The 23593-nt window shown below is 40.7% G+C and overlaps 1 protein-coding gene across 4 annotated transcripts in view; it reads left to right on the top strand.

Moving 5' to 3' along the window:
* LOC131029476 (uncharacterized) overlaps nucleotides 1-23593 on the top strand; it is a 218695-nt gene that overhangs the window by 45295 nt on the left and 149807 nt on the right. For 3 of the 4 annotated variants that reach the window (XM_057959990.2, XM_057959972.2, XM_057959982.2), the window contains exon 2: nucleotides 2878-2922. The exons of the other annotated variant lie outside the window; for it this stretch is intronic. In XM_057959990.2, the coding sequence (XP_057815973.1) occupies nucleotides 2905-2922 (18 nt within the window). In that variant the 5' untranslated portion in view covers nucleotides 2878-2904. The remainder of the gene's footprint in view (nucleotides 1-2877; nucleotides 2923-23593) is intronic. 4 annotated transcript variants of the gene reach the window in all.

Raw genomic sequence — 23593 nt, 5'->3', positions numbered from 1 at the left:
GGAGAATTCAGAAAAGACATCCAACACGCTGAGGTGGCGCCTCGTCATCTTCTAACCAATCAGATTGTTCCAAGTTAGCATGTCCAGGTTCAATGAACCTGCCTTATCCAGAAGCTTCTAGAAGGGCACACTTCACAATGCAACAACCTTCTATTTTCATTGTTGGTTCATATTTAGCAAGAAGGACAAGTGCCCCAAATGTAATTTTCTTATTGGTCGAGGGGTAGTTAATTTTAGGAAACCCTAATTAGGGTTTGTAGCTTTCAATCTGGGCCCTTGATCACTGTTTGATCTCGGCCGTTCATTGTTTTCTGAAAAACTATATAAGTCTACCTCCTCTCATTTGGAGAGTGTGAGATTTTTGATATATTGTTGCGTGAAGGTCATTTTTTCAAATAATACATTGCATGTGTGTTGTCTCTTAAGGCTTTGTAATCTCTGTTATTTGAGTGATTAGCATGGTTTCAATTTCTTCAACACATTAATTAGAAGTTAATTTAGATTTGCTTTCAAAGCTGTTAGAGTTGAATGAAGGATTTGATAAGTATTAATTAACGATGTATCTCCGCTCATACTTTTGGTGAATGGATGATTTCCATTTCACTGTGCAAAGTTAGTTTGAGCCTATCCCCTGTGTATGCCAAAACTTCGATCATAAGCACAACCCATTGAAGATTGCACACGCTTTGTGTAGTTGTCCTTAGTGTGGCGAAGCAAAGTGCGGTTTCCCGAGAACGCCTGGTTAATACCATCTCCAAAATTCATAGGTTTAGATCAGCTTTCTTAACCCTATCCCCTTTTCCCCTTTTCAAAAGTCTAAATCTCGAAAAAATCCGAAAGAGAGAGAGCCTGAAATTGATAAATCTATCCAAGTCCAGAAGTTTGAAAAACATTCGTAAACGTAAGTCCCCCTTGAGATTTTCAGCATACACTACCCAAGTAGCTATCACACTAAAGTCGCTTGTTCGCACATAAAGATCAGCTTTCTTAACCCTATCCCCTTTTCCCCTTTTCAAAAGTCTAAATCTCGAAAAAATCCGAAAGAGAGAGAGCCTGAAATTGATAAATCTATCCAAGTCCAGAAGTTTGAAAAACATTCGTAAACGTAAGTCCCCCTTGAGATTTTCAGCATACACTACCCAAGTAGCTATCACACTAAAGTCGCTTGTTCGCACATAAAGACCTTGGAATTAGTAGTGATTTTTAAGGAGAGGATAGAATAGCTTTGGGTATCTTATTCTAATGTTTGGTAGATGATAAAACGTACACCAACAAAACTCTACACCACAATATTTGCAAAGAAAAACTTGTCCCTTGTGCCCAGCCTACAATGTTTCCGATTTAAATCTCTCTTTTGTGGTTCTGACATATTAAAATTGTAAACCCTACATTATGGAGGGAGAAAAAAACCAAGGGTTAATTAAAAATGGAAGTGATGAAGCTAACAAAAACATAAGAAAAAATTATAAAAAAGTAAAAGAAAAGAAGGATAAAAATAAAGTTGCAAGGAAAAACGAAATAAAAAAGATAAAATCCTTCGGTATTACTTTTATCTTTTAAGTTTTTTAGAATTAGAATTTAAAATGTATAAAACTGAAAGTCTGAAAATAAAACTATAAAATTTAAAGAGGACTGAATGAGAAAGCCACCATAAAAGTAATGGTTTTTAACTCACCTTTACTTGACACTTGAAGCTGGAAGTTGGGAATATGTAACTCAAATCCAAGGCCTTATATCAGCCCTCCCTTTACACAAATGGCCTCACCTTTACCTATATTTCTTGTGAAGAAGAAAATCAAAGGATAATGATTTATGCAAGAAGCAAGACTGACATCTATCTCTCATCTGATAAGCAACTATTGCTTAAACATGCAATCCCTTTGATTCACTACATTGTCTATTTATATTACAAAGAGAGCAGATGATACAGGACAGCCATGGTAAGCTCTGTTTATATTTAAAAGACTTGTAAAAAAGAAAGAGGGTTGTCAGGGACCTGGAGATGATCTTAAGTTGGATTATTCTTTTGAAGCACATTCTTATTGATTTTCAAAAGTTAGGAGTATATATACCAGCTTTATTCCAATCACCCTACAAGTAGGAGACCTTTCAAAAGAAAGAAGTAACAATTACATACCCCAAATGGGTTTATTTATACTAGAAGATGAGTACATGAGTTGACTATAGAGGAAAGAAAAACCTTCCATTCATCGAGGAAGGAGAACTGTTTCAAGTCCCAGGATTATCTTTCAGTTCTTCCTTTTTGTCCTTGATGGGATATTATCAACTGTGGTGAAAAATGTTAGCTGTGCACAGTCCCATGGCAAGAAGTTTGATTGTGGTCAGTCCCATGGCAAGAAGTTTGATTGTGGTCAAGTCTCTCAGTTGCAGACAATCTTCCACAGTTTCTTCAGTTTCTGCGTCACAGCATCTTGGATCTCTTGTTACCAAGTCTGAGTAAATATCCTAATTTTCGAGGCCAAACATCCTTTTGAGAATTTGATATTCTTGGCAAGAGCGTTACATCGTATGTGAGGTTATATTCTTGGTAATCTAAAAAAAAATGAGACAAAATTGATTTAAGTCATCTGGGATATGTAAGCTAATTTAAATATTTTTCTAACATATGCAAAGTAGAAGATTGAATAAACTATTCACATAGTGATTTTTTGTATCTAATAATATTCATCTAGAAGAAATTCTTTTTGGTACCTTTTCCTATCATGTAACGTAACAAATTGGAGACCTGAAAAGTATAATGTGACTGTACTTGGTTTTTTCAAAATCAGCTTTGCAGATTGCCTAGAGTCTAGACTACTCTCCTTCTTGTTAATATGTCATTTCTTAATAAGTTTATTTTCATGCATTGCATAACAGGTAGAAGGTTCTTGCATTGACTCTTCCATGGCATTACGGTTTGAGGTACATTGCTTTTACTAGATTTTCTTCCTTTTTTGTTTCCTGAAAAGAATTCCTGCTATGAAGGACCAAATACAATACATACGAAAACTTCAACAAGGAACTCTAATAACTAGTTATATAGTTAAGATGTATGGTAAAATAAAATTTCTATGCTGCACTTGATTGAGCCTTGCCTTTGATACATAAAAATGAGAGATAGTATTCATGATATATTGGATTTCAGCCTCAGAGAGATTACTGAGAAGATTAAACTTGCAAGACTTTTCATGGCATTAGAAGTTGTACTTGTGCTTACTTGAAGTCAATACTATTGGCATATTGTTGAAGGCATCCTTAAAGAAATACTATAGTAAACTCAATTTGTTCTAGGCCTTTAACAGATATTTGCAAATATGTAATTTTCGTTCTTGGACATTGGGATTATCATTATTTTTAGTTGAATTCAGTCTTTAAATTGTTATGAGTCATGACCATTTCTCTTGTTGTTATTCTCTCCAATCGGCCTCTTCCCAATTCTTTGAAATTTTGTATCATTTCTAGGCAAGGAAAAATCAACAATGTTTAAGGTAATGTGGGAAAGAACAATATCAATTATAAGCCGTGTTAGCTGAATCAGCTAGCTGTAGCCTTGTTTTTGAGATTGAGTCGTATTGGAATCAAGTATTGATCCAAATTGCTTGTAGAATCGAGAACAGTTTGGATATTTTCAGAAGGAAACTTTTGGAAACACATGGCGTACCTAGACAATTTCAACATCAAGTTTGGTTCTAGGGTCAGCAGATTTTTCAATCCATTTTTTACTTTGTGAGAGACAAAACCCTAAATACCCATTTCAAACAGCAAACAATCCAATTATTTTGGATTTCCTGTGAAGGAAAAACACTTGCAAGAAAATTGCTATGATTCTCTCGGCACTAAACTTTGGGCAAACTCATTTAAATATGCTTATAATTTATTTAGTTATGAAGTAGTGCGAAAAGTAAGAAGGACGAAAGAGAGGCAGTTGTTTTTAATTTGTATACATGGCTAAAGAAATATTTGTGCATGTTAATGCATGATAGCCTCGGTAAGATAAATGATTGAATGAGAGATAAATGAAGTCTCTCATTCAAACATTTATTATCGTGAGGGAGCATGATCAAGTGATGTCTTGATCAGCCATGTCCAAAAGACATGGCCGGTCAAGGCATCGCTTGACCGTACCCAGCCCACTACATATACCAAATGAAATGTGTGAGAATGGACATCGAAATAAAAATGCTCCTCCTCTCCTGCAACATAAAAGAAGACAATCAGATTTATACAACAATTCAGTGATAGATAATACATAGAACTAGATAAATTTTAATTCTGATCCACAAAATTAATATGGTATCAAAGCCAAGTTTCCTTCTATAAAGCCTAACCGCCTGAAGGAAGATCCGATTAAGATCAGATTGATATCTCCTTGAAAGTCTCGAATATGGCCACATTGCAAGAACTTGTCCTCTCAAACTTAAACTACAAGCGTCCCTTGCTGAAGTCAGAAATTCAGATGTATGTTCAGAATATATGTTCTCTAGAAGAAACTCAAGATACCTTGTGATTGAGAGGGAGCTTACGAATCAATATTGAGCACTTCTGAGGTAAAAATTGTAAATATTGATTATTATTATTAATACTAATAATTATTTTATGGGCCCTGTGTAAATCATAAGGAAGTGACGACTTCCAAATGATTTCCACTTGTATTTTTGAAGTTATTGGAAGGTGACGATCTTACAATAACTCAAGATTGTGGATAGAATTGCCGACTGAGGCAATCCACGTAAGAGCTTGTGGATAGAATTGCCGACTGAGGCAATCCACGTAAGAGCTTGTGGATAGAATCGCCGACTGAGGCAATCCACGTAAGAGCACATGGATAGAATCGCTGACCGAGGCAATCCACGTGAGAGCTCATGGATAGAATCGCCGACTGAGGCAATCCACACAAGAGCTTGTGGATAGAATCACCGATTGAGGCAATCCACACAAGAGCTTATGGATAAAATTGCCGACAGAAGCAATCCACTCAAGAGTTTGTGAATAGAATCGCCGACAGAGGCAATTCACATCTTGAAACTATGGTCCCAAGATAAGCATCATACGATTTATGAATATTGCTCTCAATACATTTTACATTTATCTTACCTAGCTAAGAGGGAGTGTTAATGCATGATAGCCTCGGTAAGATAAATGATTGAATGAGAGATAAATGAAGTCTCTCATTCAAACATTTATTATCGTGAGGGAGCACGATCAAGTGATGTCTTGATCGGCCATGTCCAAAAGACATGGCCGCTCAAGGCATTGCTTGACCGTACCCAGCCCACTACATATACCAAATGAAATGTGTGAGAATGGACATCGAAATAAAAATGCTCCTCCTCTCCTGCAACATAAAAGAAGACAATCAGATTTATACAACAATTCAGTGATAGATAATACATAGAACAAGATAAATTTTAATTCTGATCCACAAAATTAACAGTGCATACATTTTTGCATGTGTTTACCTTTGTTTGTATATACTCTTTTTAATAGTTATTGAGGGCTTGGTGGTGAGAAAATAATGAACTAGATTGATGAATGCTCGATCAGATGAGTCTCTCATATATTTGTACCAATAATTGTTAGAGCTGATAGATAGCTCATGTTAGAGTCATTCAAGGACACAAGCTCCTATGATCACTTACAAAGTCAAAATATTCTTTTACAACAGAGAAGAATAATAACATAAATTTTCCAATAATGGATGCAAAATGTTTTTGATAAAATGTGATCAATCAATGTGTATAATGCATACTAAATGTACATATGAAACCTTGCTTATATAGGCAAGGTTGAGAGGTAGGACTAATTAGGATGATGGCAAATGTCTTAATCCTATGTCATGTGACAACTAGGGGATAAGATCACATTGATGAGAACACATTTATATTGAGGGGGTGCGGGTTGGGGGAGGGGGCGAATCAAAGTAAGGTAAACTTTTCACTTAACTCAAAACTTAACAACTATAACAGCAATAACAGTAATGATCAGCAATAACTGCAAGCACACACGAGAGAACATAAATTTACATGGAAACCCTTGTAGGAGAAAACGATAGAGGAGGACTGCTTGGGTTTATTGTCCAAATTCAGCCACACAAAATGATATAAAAGATCTTACAACATTTACAGACACCAACCCGTTGGAGACACCAATACTCACTTACAGAATTCGCAGGGACCAACCAACTAGAGTCACCAATCCCCACAACTCAACAATAGACATCAATCAACCGCTTCTGTTTTCTAAAAAATACTTCTTCAATGGTTGGAGAACATTTAGCTCCGCTCCAACAGTTTTCTCATTAGAATGATATCAACCTTTACTTCATACTTTGCATTTTGATCTCCTTCACAACTATTTGTTAGCATTAAGTTTGCTCAGCATTAGATTTGCTTTGTTTTTCTCTGCATTAGTTATGCTTTTCTCTCAAATAATAGAACATTTTTGCACAGCCATCTATAACACTTACTCTAAAAAGCTTCTCCTTTATATACCCCTTTTGGATGCCAAAATTCGATGCAATAAACACATAGGTCAGCCACCCTTTTCAAAAATATATCTGCTAACATGTCAGCCAAATTTATTCTCTTTTCACCTTAGAATTTTTTTAACTTAGACCAAACTAGGTTGGCGAGTCGGAGTTCAGGGGTTGCTCATACCTCATGCAAATCATTTCACCAAGTGTTGAAGTCAAAAAGAGCATTGAATAGTTAGTCACAATTTGCTTGTTGGCCTATCGGGAGTTGGAGTTCTTCCTTACATCAGTCTAGAACAACTCAAACGTGTTAAATAGCAAACCCACTCACCTATGATTGGAGACCTTAGCCAAAGTTACAAAGTTAAACTCCTCGATCAGGGTTCGGGGGTAGGCTTTACCCTTACCTTTTACCAAAAATGAAATTCATAAGTTTTAGATGGATGTCTGTGAGCTCCCTCACCTATGATTGAAGACCTTAGCCAAAGTTACAAAGCTAAATTTCTTCATCGGGGTTGGGGGGTTGGCTTTATCCTTGCCTTTTACCAAAATTAAAATTCACAAGCATTAGATGGAATGTTTGATCAATGATGAACAAGAGTATTTTTGGGGTCAGTGGTTTACAATGCTTCATTTCACGAAATTTCAACCAAATCAAATCACAAGCCCGAACTGCAAAGCTTGATCAACTTGGCAAAACTTGCAAAGTGAAAACACCTTCATTAGGGCTGGAGATCGAGGATCCCTCATACCTCTTTCCAAAATTGTGAAGCCAAAAGTGATTTCCGGGGTCAAGGGTTAGACCTTCACCCTAACGTATACCAATTATGAAATTTTAAGTGTTAAATGCTAAGTCCGAATGTCGAAGGGTAGGAAGTTCGAGTGTCGAAGAGGAGTAGGTACATTTTGAAGGTCGAGGGTTACCTTTACCTCATACCTTTTACCAACAAAACACTGAATACTGAACTCTTGAGGGATGAAGCCTGATTCACTCTTTTAATTTGACATCTATGACCATAATTTGGATAATCTCATTCTTGGTTAATCAACACAACTTTTGACACCAACATATCAATGCATCAACAACCTTTGTTGTCAATGGCACCATATTCAATAGAAAAATACAACATCAACCTTTGACATTGATGACAACATTTCTAATAATCTCCCCCTTTTTCCTTGATGACAACCACTATTTGCAATGCTCCCCTTTTCTGTCACTCTCTGTTTGGTCCTTAATGTAAGGTTGGTAAAACTCATAGATAACATAGTGTTTTCCACATGTACCAATTATTCATGCACCAGTACATTCATATATCACAGCATAAGTAATAATGATAAACAACTAGACCAGAAGAGTTATATCTTTATTGATTTATCTAGAATATATCCATACATAATCTCCCTTGCCGAGGTTCCATCCAAACAATAGATAGACTCAACGATTGGCCAAGTTGCCAACCGTCACCAACTCCCAACTACCCGACGGGAACCTCTCGGCGACGCAACATAACCATAAACACAACATAAGCACAATTATAATTATTATTCTTACTAACATAAGTTATTTACCCCTAACATTAGCCCCCCCCAAAACGTAGTCGTCTTCCAGACGACTAAGACAATAAGAGCTGAAATATAAAACATAAACTAGGACCGAGAAGAGGGAGGCGGCGTCCTTGTAGTGGCCGGAGAAGAAGGTTGCTGTCTGGTGTGAAGTCTTAGGTTCTTTTTTGCCAGCAGCTGCCGTTCCCATGCCTTCTTTACCATGTGGGTAGCTTCCAACAATTTCTTATCTTTTTGCTCCATCTGTGAGGTACCGTACTGGCACCTCACATTCCCTGCCTCATCTTTCTCCATTGGTATTGTACTGGCACCTGGCGTACAAGTACCTGTTGGTACAATGCCAGTACCTGTTCATGCTGGTATCGTACCAGTTCTTGCTGGCATCGTACCAACACTTGCTGGATCCGTACCAGTACATGTTGACATTGTACACGTACATGCTGGTACAGTACCAGTACCTACTGGAACCGTACCGGTACTTGCTGGTATCGTACCAATGTCAGTCGTACCAGAACCTGAGTCTGCCGTACCAATTCCCTGCTTCGCCGTTATGTCTTTTCTTGGTACGGCCTCTCCTCCAACTGTCTGGTCTACCGTACTGGTGCCCTCTGTGGCTTATGTTGCAAGTACAACCAAGCTGATATGTGGTAATGATATCCGCTGCTATGCTAGTGGTTCCCTTTGTTGATTTTTCGGAACAACACCCCTGCTGGTCGTACGTCTCCCATAGGGGTGGCCACCGTAAGCGCTTCCTGCGGTACCAAGTGTGCCGAGGATAATTTCGGAGGTGTGAACTTTCCCCTCGTACTCTTCCATTGTGTCCGTAACCCTCCGTGCTAATCCTCCTCTTCCTCCTCTTCCTGTTGATGCGACTCTGCTTCCCCTTCATCCTCTGCAACTGTGTGTCTTGCCATATGGAACCCCTCATCACCACTTTCCTGTTCCTCAGTCTCTTGCACTTCCTCCTTCGAATCCTCTGCGCTACTGACATCTTCGACTTCTATGGATGCGTCTAGTTTTCTTCGCGTTTTGGTCGGTTGCGCGGTGTCACCTAGTGTGTCGAGGTGGGTATAGTAGTACATGGTAGGTTTGAAGGTTCCCACATTTCTAGCGATACTTGCAGGCATACGACATCCAATAATAGGCTGATGGCATGGTGGCACATGTAGAATGTTTTGTGTTCCAGCTTGAGAAAATCATGGATTCTTTCTGCCAGCAGTTGCCCCCAGTTGTACACTTTACCACACTTAATCCCTTTCATTAACCCTATCATCCAGATGGCTATGTCGGATGCACGACTGGCTCCTGTGAGGCGACTTTTTACCAAGTCCATCAGCATTCTCCATTCTCCTGGTGCGATAAATGCACGCTTCAACTCCCTACTGATCGACCATGCACTCTTCCATTGTTCCTCTGTGAGGTCATCCCTGCATACCAAATCCATCAGCCATTTCTTTTTTTCCTTGGTGAGCTTTTTGGTTGGTTTCGTTGCAGATGCCCCCTTCTCCGGTATGCCAATTACCCTCTTGAAGTCCTCTGGTTTGAATGAAACTCGTACCGTGCATCCCTGGAATTGAATAATGGAAGCCCTTTCCTACGGGTTGTATCCGGATACCATAGTCCGCAGCACTGGCTCAAAGCCCTTGATGTTAAATGTGGGCATCTGAATGGCATGGTCTACCTGAGCTTTTTTGAGGGAATCCTTTATCACATGGTCAGGGAAAGTTTCCTCCCACCAGGTACGACATTCACTGCCAGTCACACTCTCAAAGGCTACATACTTCGCTGTGATTCCTTTTGGATCCTTTTGCACTTTTGGCCTGATTTTGGCCTTCTTCTTGCTGTTGGCTGGATCTGTAGCTGTTGTGGTTGCGCTGCAACTGTTTTGCCTTGTTTCCCTGTCTTTCTCTCGTCCTTGGCCGTTATTATAACGGTCTGCCAGTGTGACTCGCCAATTGGTACGGACCATTATACTAGCTGCTGCCTTTCCATTGTACGGATTGGTCCGTACACTTCCCTCTCCTGACCGTACAACCTCTTGAACTTTCGCAAACTCTGTACGTATGGCACAAATTTTCCAACAAATGCTTTCAATTTTTATATGTGCCTGTTCCCTGCGTGTACAGACTTCCTTGTGTCAGCCTCCGTACGGTCTTCTTCTTCCTATCCATACAGTCTTCTCCTCCTCTGCGTCGGCAGCCGTACACTGCTGTACAGACTTCTCAACTCTCTGTATGGTTTGCAATGTACCTTGTATGAACTATTCTGTTGTGATTGTTGTACGTTGTGCTGTAAATTCCATACGTCGTACGGACTGGTTCGCTATGATCAGCACAAACCGTACTAGTTAGGTGTGATCGCCGTACATCGTACGGTGCATTGTTCCGTTGTCGTTGTACACCATACAAGATGTTTCGTTGGACCTTGCTCGCCTCGACTTCTGCTACGTTCATACGCACAATCCATACATTGTACGGATTCGATGCTTGGTCTTCACGCGCCTCTGTTCGAGCAATCTGTACGTCGTACGGAACAACCACTGGTTCCTTCCACACCTCACCGCACTCGTCCGTACGTTGTACGAATTTAATCTCTCCTTTGTGACGGGTCGTGCGGATCCTTGTCTTCTTCTTCTCGATTTCCTCTTGCTGCCAAGTCTGCTTCGATTTCTTCTCTTCAATTTACTAAGGTGCCCCCTTAACTTCCTCTTTGCAGTAGGTTTATCTCGTTCAAACCGGTGTGCTGGTGTGACATCCACCTGTGCCATCCCTTCCTGGTACCTACCGTACTCTGGGGGAAATGATTGCTCTTCCGTACCGCCGCTTGATTCCCCAATCTTGCATATTTGTAGCATGTGGCACTCCGGGTGGAAGACCTTGTAGTCCTCCATTTGCCAATGGAAGAGTCCGGCCAATGAACTAGTTCCATCTTCAGAGCATCCGTCCAAGTCCAGCACTCCTTCCTCGTTGGGTTCCCTCCCTCCTTTGTCTCCTTCAGAACCCCACTCCCATCTGTTTGAGTCCTCCGAGTCGGAGTCAGACGACCCAAGCTCTTCATTGACTGACTGATTCCTTAGGTCAATCACATACTTATGGCCTTCACTTTCGATTGAGAGTGTATTCTTCTTCCAGTTATGATTGGCTCTAGCCATGATCAGCCACCCCCTTCCCAGGAGGGCGTTGTACGCTTTTCTTTCCAGTGGAATGACTACGAAATCCAGAATGAATTGTTGTCTCCCGATCACTACCTTTTGTGCCATAAGAGTACCAAGAGGTTTGGTACCGTGTTGTTCTGCATCGACGAGATGGAATGTTGGTGGCCAGAGAGTAGGCTTGCCAAGGCTTCTCCATGTTTCCTCCGGACCCGCCATCCACAATGGTGTTTGTGAGCTTTTGTCCCATTATGTCCATCTCCACCACGACAGGTTTCCGTCCAATGCTTACTGTGAGTAACATAGGGTCCATGGCGTCCGTACCAGGTTCCTTCACTAGAGCCGTACTATGTGGTTCTGTCATTGCTCGGTGTTCCTGGCCGATGGTGGTGTCACCGGCTACATTCGTCAAGGCCATCCTCAACTGTGGCATGGTCTGTAGGAGGTCTGATACTCATATGGGTATTGTGGTTCGTAACATCTGCTTAATGATAGTTTTCTCCGGTCCTGACTGGAGTGGTGTATTGGTAGCTGGGTGCGAGGCCCTTCGCCCTGGCTTCTTGGAGTCTTTCCTTCTCCGTGCGAGGGTTAGGATACATGGCTTTTTTGTTTTGCAATCTTGTGATTGCTAATACGCCTTCCCTTGGTTCTTCCACCTCCAGCATATTCACCCCTTTTTGCCTTGGACAGTCTATGTCCTCATGATTCCTTGGACCGCACCATTTGCACAACAAACTTCTTGGATCACCCCCGTTTTGACATTCCCGCGCAAAGTGACCCCATTCGTTGCACTTTCTGCATTGATTCATGGGTCGTTCCTTCGCGTCGTATTGAATTCTACTCCTTGGTGTGTTATTATTGGACTTGTTGTTACCTTGCCGATTGTTTCTGTACCCTCTAGGAGAGGTGTTAGAGTTTGCTGCTGGCTTTGGAGGTGTCGCTAGCGGTGTGACTTGGTCGGGTTGGGCGTAGAGCACTTGTGTGCTCTGTGTTTTCAAGTTGTACGGGCATTCCTTAATGGAATGTCCCATTACTTGGCAGATGTCACAGAAGGCCTTGCGGGGACAACTCCCCTTAGTGTGTCCTTCCGTCTTGCAGTGGGTGCACCATAGCTCCTTTCCTTCCCTGCCACCTTCTTTGTCAACCTTTAGTTCTTTCATCATTCTCATCATATCCCTTCGGTGTGCTTGCGCGGTTTTGGACTCCCCATCACTGTCTTCATCCGTACTATCACCATTGCTCACCCGACGCTTCCCTCGGGATGTCTTATTTTCGCTTTCAATATCCATCGCACGGTTGTATTCATCATACGAGAGCGAGGGGACCACCTTCATCTTCCGTCTGAGGGATGGTACCAATCCTTCAACAAACCATCTCTTCTTGAGGCCATCAGTGGGCTGGTTCTCCATTTTATTGAGCAGTTCCCTCGGCCTTCTACTATATGCCCACATGCTTTCAGTTTTTCCCTGCTTGGTATTGTAAATCTCCGCCACAATTTCATTGTCGTCTCATAGGAGTTTGAACTCCTCTTCGAAAACCTTTTTCAGGCTGTTCCAGGACGTTTTATACTGGGCATCCATGTCTGTATACCAATCAATGGCTATTCCTCGCAGAGTGGCTGGAAATGCCTTCAACTAGTAATCCTGGTCGTCCTGGCGATTTGCCTCCCAAATGGTCACGCATGTCTTACAATGCCGTACGGGGTCCTCCGACCCGTCGCCCATGAATTTTGGAAGATTTTGTTTCTCCGGGGTGTGTGCCATTGTTCTTGCCTGGAGGGTTTTATGTAGCGCTTGGAAGTGACTATATGTCGGAAAGGTATTATGTGTTCGGGAGGTACTGTACGCTCTTGGTTTGGTTGGGCCCCTGTCCGCAAGGCTTTGGTCACCCTCGCTCCTATGGTCCCTCCTTTTCGGGGTTTCTGGATCTGACCCTCCTATTTTGATGCCCTCTGACAAGGACAAATTCCTGATGCCAGATAATGTTGCTTCAAAAATATTGGCGATCTCTTTGTGCAGGTCCCGTGTCGCCTCTTCTCCTTGTTCAGAATATTCCGACAGGGTGCTCTGCGACTCGGCTCCGGAGTCCTCTTCACTTGACGTCGAGTGTGGGGCCTGGTCGGCGAGATCTTCCTCCGCTACTTCTGGAAGTGGCAGGTTCCTGGCGACCTCGACCAACTCCTTCCACGTACACGGCCTTTGTCTCTCCTGACTACGACTCTAACTCACACTTCGACTTCTGCTGTGTCTCTCTGGGCTCTTTGAGTCAGCAACCTCCCTTAGCCGCCATCTCCTTTCGGCCTGTTCTTTTATGTGGAGAGATCTTTGTACTGTTCCCTCATCTACTCCTTCGGTGGCAATGGTATGTTTGTCCTTGTTTGGCCGTAGGGGCATTGAGTGCCAGCGGTACGGTGTCCACTAGCCTCCCTCTCCTCTTCCTCCCTACGGCTCCGCTCCTCGTACCTTCGGAGGACTTGTTGCTGACGGAGTTCTCGTGCAGTTTCCTCCCTTCGGTCATGAAGTGTAATCAAATTTCTGGCGAGTAACCTTGGAATACTTCCGAGCAGGTCAAAGACGGGAGTGTTGACGGTGAGTTCACCACGTACCGTGCCTTTCGAGACGGCTCTCTCCCGAGCCTCTCTTTGCACGTATTGCGTGACCGACACATCCCACAACTCTACCAAGTTTGCTGTCAACTGATCCTCTCATGCCTCTTCCGCGGTACTCTCTTCGTGTGTGTCACTGTCCACGACAATTAATTGCTGGTTGAATGGCCGGCCCATTAATTCCTTCCGCCTGCAGGTTCGTTCAGGCAACGACGCCAAAATGTTTAGTCTTTATTGTAAGGTTGGTAAAACTCATAGATAACACAGTGTTTTCCACACGTACCAATTATTCATGTACCAGTACATTCATATATCATATCATAAGTAATAATGATAAACAACTAGACTAGAAGAGTTATATCTTTATTGATTTATCCAGAATATATCCATACATAATCTCCCTTGCCGAGGTTCCATCCAAACAATATATAGACCCGACGGTTGGCCCAACTCCCAACTACCCGACAGGAACCTCTCGGCGATGCAACATAACCATAAACAAAATTATAATTATTATTCTTACTAACATAAGTTATTTACCCCTAACACTCTCCCCCCTAAATGTATCTCTCCCCCTTTGACATCAATGCCAAACGAATGTCCATTGTTGTACTCTAAGTCACAACATGTGGCGAATTTCATAGTTTTTGATTAAGGAAGAAAACAGGTTCTGAGGGGACTCGAAACCCCAAACAATAGGTTTTGAGGGGACATGAAACCCCATAGGTTTTGAGGGGACATGAAATCCCACAGGTTTTGAAGGGACCCGAAACCCTCAGATTTTACCAGGATCTGGAACCCACAATACAACGCTGCCAAAAAGAGTAATCGTAAAAAAACCAGCAGCCCAACCACAACCAAGACTGAAAAGAACAACCTCGAATACATAAATAAGGGTTTTACAGAGGCTCCCTTAACCTTCGACTGATACCATGGGTGTTTCGAGGCACCCATAACCTTCAAAGACACCAGATTACAACAAGTAGGCATACATACACAATCTGGACACAAAGGGTTTTGAAAGGCTCCCCTAACCTTCAGCTTGGGTTTTGAACTGGCTCCCAAAACCAACAAAGAAGGGTTTTCCAAGGCTCCCTTAACCTGCAACAAAGATCTTAGGTTTCCAAAAGCAAAACTTGTCCTTAACCAAAAACAAAGACAACAATTAGTGAGGCTGGGCCCTTGTAAACTAGCAACAACTAGCCTGCCTATTGGTTTTACCAGCTTGCGAATTTCATAGTTGAAATTCAAATTTTGTCGAATTTCAAATATTTTTACAATATTCATCGATGTTTGGCCATTTATTTGTACAAAAAAACTGTCATTTCGTTTTTTGGTTAGGCGACTGCATTTTGTGGAGAGGTGACTTTGTAGATTGCAGCTTCCATACCTTTCTCTGTTGTTGCGGCCACCATGTTTGGGAGAGGTGACTTTGCAAATTGCAGCTTCCATACCATTCTCAACTCTCAAACTCCTTATTGATGTGTTTTTTAGCACCTCGAACACAATAGAATATAAAGTATCCTATCCTCTCTTGAACAAGGAAATCTTGAATGCTTAACAATGTGATCAATCAAGAAGACCCCAAGGTTTAGAATGCGAATGATTGACTTTAAGGTTCTGTATAGACTCGGGATATAAATGTGATATGTTGGCTCACACAAAGGGACTTACACAATTGTTCTAGGATCTCAATCAATTCTTTCCCTCAAAATGACTTAAGATTTGCAATTAAGCTCTTTTGACTACTATGAGTGCTCTTTGTAAATAAAATGCAAAAAGGAAGTTAGGTTTAGGAATCTAATCTAATTTTAAGAATGCAAAAAACTATCAATCACTTAGTGGAAACAAATCAAACTTTTCTTCGCCATTAGGAACAACTATGCAATGGTGATGCAATCTTCTAAGAGAATACAAATGATTTTCAAATTGCCAACACACATTAACACCAAAGATAATGTGAATCAATGATAGTAAAGCAATTGAAGTTAAGTTCTAATTGAGTTCAGTCTAACCATGAATTGCAACTTGCAATCAACAAATCACAAATGGTATGAACAAGTAGGTTTCACCATAAATCATCAACAATGCCTTCCATTCAACTTAGTACTTGATGCAAAAAATAACTTTTTAATCTAACTTTGAGAGATAGGAAACCATGCTAACATCCAAAATAACACATAGGCTCACTAAGCTTCAATAAGTTTTTTATTTACTTTGGCAGTATTTCAGCAACAATTTGACATAAGTCTCTTATGCCAGAAATGAAATGAGCAAGCCTTATATAGAGCTCTTTTTACAAATGAAGGGCCCAAATTGATTTGGAATAAACGACCAAGAATTCAAAACAACCCTAATTAGGGTTTGTTACAACGAACCATCTAATCACCAAACTTTTATTAAAAACTAGTCAATTGAAAATAAACTACTTCCTTGACACAAAATGCAAGGAATGAGAACAAATAGCAAAATTCGATGCCACCTAAGATTGCAACAAACTATCATCTAGGAGAATGTTCCCCTTATCTCTCTCCTTGAGAACAAATACAATGAATGTGGACATGACCATCTCAAGCTCCTACATGGATACACTTGGCATGACATCAAGCCTGAACTTAATGACCTCCAAACCCTTAGCACATGTAGCAAAGACCTTTTGACTCTTGCTTTCGAAAATTCTCCATGAAAGCCATGAATGAAGCAACATTGTTAAAATGAGTTGCTGAAATAGAACCTGTAGCTGGAAAGAAGTTGCTTCTCACTTTATTTTGCAAGTTATCAACACTCATACTATCATCGTCAAATATCTCCTGCCCATATACCTCCCTAATCGATATAACGAATTGATCATGAATCCCCTTAATCATTTCTTCTAATCGAATACAATCATCCTTCATCCTTTCAAGAGCTTCCTTCTTGGTTTCCAATGCACAATACCAATGCCCAAAGTCATAGATTGCGTTTGCTTCCATCACTCCTCCATCTACCAAATCTTGTTTAGGAATCTCGTTCAACACACGCATACAAGGAATTGTCTTGTCTTGAACAGGTTGGAAATCCTCCCACATTCCATTGTGTTGCGAATTCTACATAGGAATGATGTAACTCTCTCATATGTTTTTGCAAATTCTCTGGTAAAAACACTTGCTTGATCAAAGGCACCTTCAATCCACTACTTAGTTGTTCAAGCTATCACCCTTATCTCTTCAATGCTCTCAACTGATTGCCTTGGAAGTATTGCAGGGGGACAAATGTCTCATCGTCTTGCTGGAGTGGGTTCACCAAACATTGCATGTAGTCTTTCAATTGTCTATTTTTAGTCTTTAGCTTATTCCTTTTTTCTATCTCCTTCAACTACTTGTCAATGTTAAACATAGAATCTCACAACTCTTCGACCGCTTGATGTTGGGTGGTTGGCTCCAAGTCATTTATGCTAACATCATAATCCTCCAGAGTGATCTCCTCCCTCGGCTTATCAACCCTTAGAGTTGCAATATGCACCATGTGAGACCCAAAATTCTCTCATGATCTTGGAGTATTTCTTCAGTTCCTTTTTCTCTACGGTTTGACCTATCCGACTTAGGAAAGCCTCCAAGTCATTATCTGTATCGACTTCTACTATTGGTTTCTTCTTCATTCGTTCTCTTAACCATTCGGGCACTGTAGGTTGTTCAATGTCTTCATCCAAATCTTCTTGCTCATGAGTTCCTTGCAAAGCTGATGTCATTCCTTCATTGAACTCCTCAGCTTGAAATCCCGCATTTGATCCTTCAATTATTTCATCAATAGGATTTGCAGATTGTGGCATAGGTTGATCATTGAGAGGGGCTTCATCACCACGAGGAGAGTTAGCTTCTTGACTCCTTTGTTGTATGGATTGCATAGACTCATTTATGCTTTTCCTATCTTGTAATCTTGGAGTCAGTTCATCCTTCTCTTATGGTTCACCTTGTGCAATAGATGCTGCATTCATATCTACAAAAAGATCAACCTCTTGCACTCAAGAAGTACTGGTTGTTGAATGGCTTGTCCTTGACTTGTGTCTTTTTTGCTGGGGTTCTTTATTTGGTGCCTCTTTCCTTTTCAACCCTCTAGGTTGTGAGCCTTCAACAATGCCCCTCTATTCCTCAAGACCTTTATCCTCTGGAATGCTCATATCCTCATCGTTGCTCTCATCTTGTGACTCCTCTGTTGTTTCATCGTCAGAGGATGAAGGCTCCAAATTTCTCATTAACTTACAAGTTAAAGGAACATTCCTCTCTCTCAGTTTGTTCACTGGCCCATCTCTTTGTGTTGTCCATCATAGGTCCAACTATTGCATCAAGATGTGTGACCTTCTGAGCAGCTCAATCTAGTGCGGGAAGAGGCTTAGTCTTCTCCTTCTCAAAATATTGCTGAACATGCTTACCATCATCCTCAAGTTGATCCGATACGTGAAGCAATTGGCCAAGTCTAATCATATCCAATGATAATATTGAACACATCTTCCTTATCTCAAAATTGCATTAGCCCAATGGTCTTCAAGATGCACTTAGTGTCGGAATTTCCTTCCACATACCACCCTAATATTATGATATGGATCAAAGTCCGCTCTTAGGGTATGAGTCTTAAGGTTATAGTATTGAAGTTCCTGTTGTCATTTTATGACACTTTTGGTCCATCAGTAAGAACCGATCATAGATACGATCCTTGGACTAGTGCTGCCCTAGTTGATCAAAGAGAAAGCATAAGAATCATGAAGTGTGAAGTGTTGCCTTGTTTGGAGAAAGTTCCTCCCTTGGTCTTTTCTTCCTTCCTCGGAACCCCGGAACCTTGAGGTTCCGAGGTTCTTTCCCTTTGCCTTCTCCTGTTCTTTTTCTCCGGAACCCCGAGGTTCTGAAGTTCTCTTCCTTGCTTCCCTTTTTTTCTTCCCGAAACTCCAAAACCCTGAGGTTCCGAAGTTCCTTCCCTTTTCTGCCTCTCCTTTCTTTTCTTGGAACTCCGAAACCCTGAGGTTCTGAAGTTCCTCTCTTTCTTCCCCTTTCTCTTCCTCTTCCCCGGAACTCTGGAACCTCGGAAGTTCCTTTCTCTTCTTCCCTTCCCAGGAACTCCGGAACTCAGAGGTTGTGAAGTTCCTTTGCTCAGTTCCGCCTTTTCCTTGCCTCCTTCTCTGTTCCCAGGAACTCCAGAACCCCGAGGTTCCGAAGTTCCCTCCTAGATTTTCTTCCTTCCTTTCTCCGGAACTCCGGAACCTCGAGGTTCCGAAGTTCTCTTGTTTGCTTCCCTTTCTTCCTTCCCGGAACTCCGGAACCCCGAGGTTCCGAAGTTCCTTCCCTCCTTGCCTTTTTCTAGTTCTCCGGAGCTCTGGAACCCCGAGGTTCTAAAGTTCTTTCCTTGTCTTCCCCACTTGGGGAACCTGAGTTTCCGAAGTCCCCAAACTTCCTTCCGACTGGCGACACTTCCGGATGGCGTGATCGACACTCAAGGCTTTAAATGCTCCGACAATTTTGGTGACTTATGCACCTTCTTTTGTGAATCCACAGGGGTGCATTTAATGTTTTTGGAAGGATTTCCATCAAGGGAGGTACGGGGCCATGCTTGTTGTGGTGACTTATGTCTGGAAGGCCAGTCAATCCACCTTCTCAGGGTTGCCTTTTGTGGGTATGGCTAGGTTGCTTGCAAGTATTGAAGTCAAGTGCATGCACTTCCCTGCACTCCCAGACTGACATGCAGGGGTCATGATCACTCTTGTAACCATTTTTCTATATTAGGCTGTTAAGCCTCATTGTAAAGGGTTCTCTCCCTGCTGCCTTGAGCTTTCCTATGCTCTTTCTCTTCTCTTGAAGACTTGTAATTATTTTTTGCATCTTTGCAACTGTAAGTTTGGCCTTTGAATGAATTGAAATTACATTCTTGCTTTCCTTCAACTTATGCATGCTGTGTATGTTTCCTTACCTTCATCATAAATGTATATTTTGTGGCTCTTCTCTCGATATATGCTGTGTTTACTTGTTTTTCTGAGTGTGACTTGTGGGAATCCTTCTCCCCTCTTGACACTTAGCAAAATTCTAACCCCCATACATGCGTTTGGGTCACTCATACGACTGAAGTTTGTGCATCTCTTGGGTAATTCAGTTGATTCCTTGTGCCATTTCGGGTGGGGAGAGGAACAATCTCTTATCTTGGTGCATCACCTCTTTTCATTTTAAGCATTTCTCTCTTCCCTTTTCCTCTGCAATTTGTTAGGATAGGCCTAGGAGTTAGTTTTGCAGTGGTGAGTTGGTTCAACACCTGCACCTGGATTCATAAGGAAGCCGACCTTCTTCGAAGATTCAACCCCCTTGCACAAGGTCCCACACTTCGGGGTTGTTTCCATGTTTCACAAGGTTGCTGAGTTGATAGCTTAGCAAGGGTGCAAGCTTTTGTGATAACAGTTCCTCCTCTGACTTCTCTGCTGCTTGCAATGATGAGCACATGTGAAGTGACTTCCCAATCATGGTAGGAAAGTTAACTCTGGCCTTCTTCTTCTTCTTTTGGATCCTATCGTACTCAATCAACTATCTTGAAACCTCTAGCAACAACATCTTGTTGGTAGGATATAATGGGAGGCGACAAGCATATGATGAAAATCCTTGCACTCGAATGTAAGTGAAATTTTGAAATTGGATGTACCACGAATCATATTTCTTCACCAAGTTAATAACTTCCTACGATAGCCTCTTCTTAGTACCTCCTTGTAATGTCTTAACAATGTGCATGGTGAAGGCATTCTTAACCCTTTTGAAGTGAGCAATGTTGTGCAAGTGGAGTTGGGGGTAACAATCATACACTTTCATTTGACCTTGTCCATTCCCCTCTAGGCCTCTACATGTTAATCCCCTATACCTACAATACCTTGCTAGTAGGTAAACAACATGTGAACTCGTGTAGAAAGTTCGTGAATGCTCCACCTCCCTCAATTGCTCATCAAGATTGTCGCCAATCAACCTAGCCCAATGGATTACCTTTACTCCTTTAGTCACTTCTTCAATATAGTACCACATCCACGGTTCGTACGCAGAAGTTTGAGGTGATCCCATGATTCGGTTCAACATTATGACTAGATCACTATATCCATCCTTGAAATCAGATTTCAAAAGCCTCTTTGGTAACCTAGAATGATGAGGCCTTGGATCCTTTATCCACACATTATTGATGATCTTAGTGCATGCCTCAAGTTCATTGTTGTACATTGCTAACGCATCCTTCTTGGGTTTGTGGACGATAGATGATGAGAACCATTTATATCCCATTTTATTTAATATTTAATCCATTTTCATATGCCTTAGTATCCACCTTCATATGCCATTTTCATACCATATTATATATTTTTACCATTCTCTGCTGCATATGGTTAAATATAAATAAGTGTTATTTAATATAGTTTTTAGATAAAATATGTGAAAATAAATATTAGATTGTATTTACTTATATTTGCTTCCACTATGTTGAGAAATATAGTTTGCAGCATGCTATTGGAGGAGAAGAGAACAAAATTCCTACAGCTCGTGAATACATTTGGCAACAAATAATTTCATCTATTAATCTATTTTAATGTTCTTATTTGTTGTGCTAAATATTAGCTATTTTGTTATAACAACAAATAATTTATTTTCATACTCATATGGTATGAAATAGTATATATTATTTGTTGTTGCAACTAATAAAGTTGTGATGTACATAGAGCAAAAAAATAACTATTTTCATGGCAAAACAAATTCCTATATTTGTGGTTAGTTTTATTCCAAGCCACAAGCCATAAATAATGCCATAAGAAATGGCAAGAGAATAGAATCAAATAATACAAAATAGGGCTGCGAAAATATAATAGAGGATGGAGAAAAAACATTGGGAAAATAATGCAACAAAACTAAATGTAAAAATAAGAGGAAGGGCATGAGAATAGGGAATAGTTTAGAATTTGTTGCATGCCTATTCATTATATAAGGGCAATGTAATAGCAAAGGAGGAGGAGAGAATAAGAAGAAGAAGAGCTACGAGAAGATTTATTTTTCAGAATTTTTTTATCAAGCAGCTAGTTTGAAGTCTTAAGGAGTTTGCAGTGAATTATTTTTTCCACCCCATGGAAGGAGAGGATGGCCCACTCTCTTGAAATGGTGTTGATGTTAATTTTTATATCATGCATTTTATTTTAACATTGTGGCTTTTTTATTTATTATAATGTGTGAGTAATTTTATGTTTGGTAACAAATGAGTTATTTTCATTTACACATTTTTAGTTTGGTTTTCAATTATTTATTTCATAGGATTTTTGTTGTAGATTTTACAGTAGTACAGAATTTTTTGTAGAAAATTGAATGTGTGTTTTTATCTTGTATTTGCATTTCATCTACTACACTCACCTCACTACCTGCAGGCCTTGCGCATATAGCCACGACACCTTTTGAAAGCTTACAATTCCTGGATTGACACTTAGACCAAGCTGAACCTAGTTTATTCTTTACCTCAGTTTTGGCCTATCAATAGAGCTGTAGGTAGGAAGATCAAATGCTTCCTCAATCGCGGTCTTAGTGAGGTAAGTTAGAACCTTCCCATTTGGACCTACTATTTGCCTTTGTATTGAATTATAATGCTTGGCACACTCCATAATCAACTCACTAGATTGCACTGCAGGGGGAAAATAGGCTGCTTGAGGTATTCCATTCCTTGTCATCTTCCTCGCCATCTTGGAAGGGCTATGATTTCCAAGTCCAAACACTCGATCTTGGAAGTCCTCCACATTGATGTGCCCCAAGTTGGTGTCGCTAATCTTTTTCCACTTTGAAGTGATCTTTGACTCCATGAGGACTCCCTTGAAATCATTCCTCATTTGTATTTGCCTCAAGTTGTTTCTGGTCCTTGCTCCCGACATTTGCCTGAAAATAAACAACTTAAGTTACAAAATGAAAGGATGCAAGGATCAGGGATGAAATGCAATAAGCAACATAAAATGAACTTATAGAAATGATGATTTTCCAGCACACAATGATGCTGTTACTCTTCTCAAATGCGTAGCTAAATGATTTCAAACTCAATTTAGACTTGAAAATGATAATGCAAGCAAAAACTAGGTTAAGATCTAGGTGAAACTCGCTTTAAGCAATCTACCCTCGACTGATTTTAACCTTAAGTCAGGTCTGATCTTGAAATTCACTGTGTAGGGTCATGTCAGGTAGATTAGCTTGCTTGCAATTAAGAGAATTTCTCACCAAGTAGAGGCAGGTTTTCGCACCTAACTGTGGCTGGAGGAAACCAACTTAGGGGCTGATAATGGTGATTGGCAAGGTCTGCTGAAGTTCTCACTAATGCTTGGACAAATTTTCACTAGTTGAGGCAGAATTTCACCTCTAATGGTGACTGGAATTGCACTTGCTTAGGGGCTGACTTTGATGATTGACAAGGTCAAGTGAAGTTCGCACTAATGCTGGGACATATTCACACCTGTACCCGGCAGTTCTCACCAAATAAATGATGAAGATTGCCTTCAAAATCACATCGACATGAAGCCTTAATAAACTCACACAAAATCAGCCTTCAAGTTCGCCTTAGATAGTGATTGAAGATATAAAATTGCTGATTAAAAAAAAACACTTCAGATCTGCTCCTAATTGCTTTTCTCTGCCTTACATAGTTGGATTGAATTGTGGTTCAAATGGAAAGCATGATCCTCCTTATATACACATCTAAGGGGTTTGCATCTCTTTGCATTGTAAAACACTTTAATTCATCTCCTAAACTTACCTTGGCTGACTTGGTGTTTGTTCAAACTTCGTTATCCTTT

This window comes from Cryptomeria japonica, chromosome 10 (genome assembly GCF_030272615.1).
Source record: "Cryptomeria japonica chromosome 10, Sugi_1.0, whole genome shotgun sequence".
In the NCBI taxonomy this organism is placed as follows: domain Eukaryota; kingdom Viridiplantae; phylum Streptophyta; class Pinopsida; order Cupressales; family Cupressaceae; genus Cryptomeria; species Cryptomeria japonica.
Note: the sequence above shows the minus strand (reverse complement) of the source record. Positions and strands in the feature narration are given on the sequence as shown.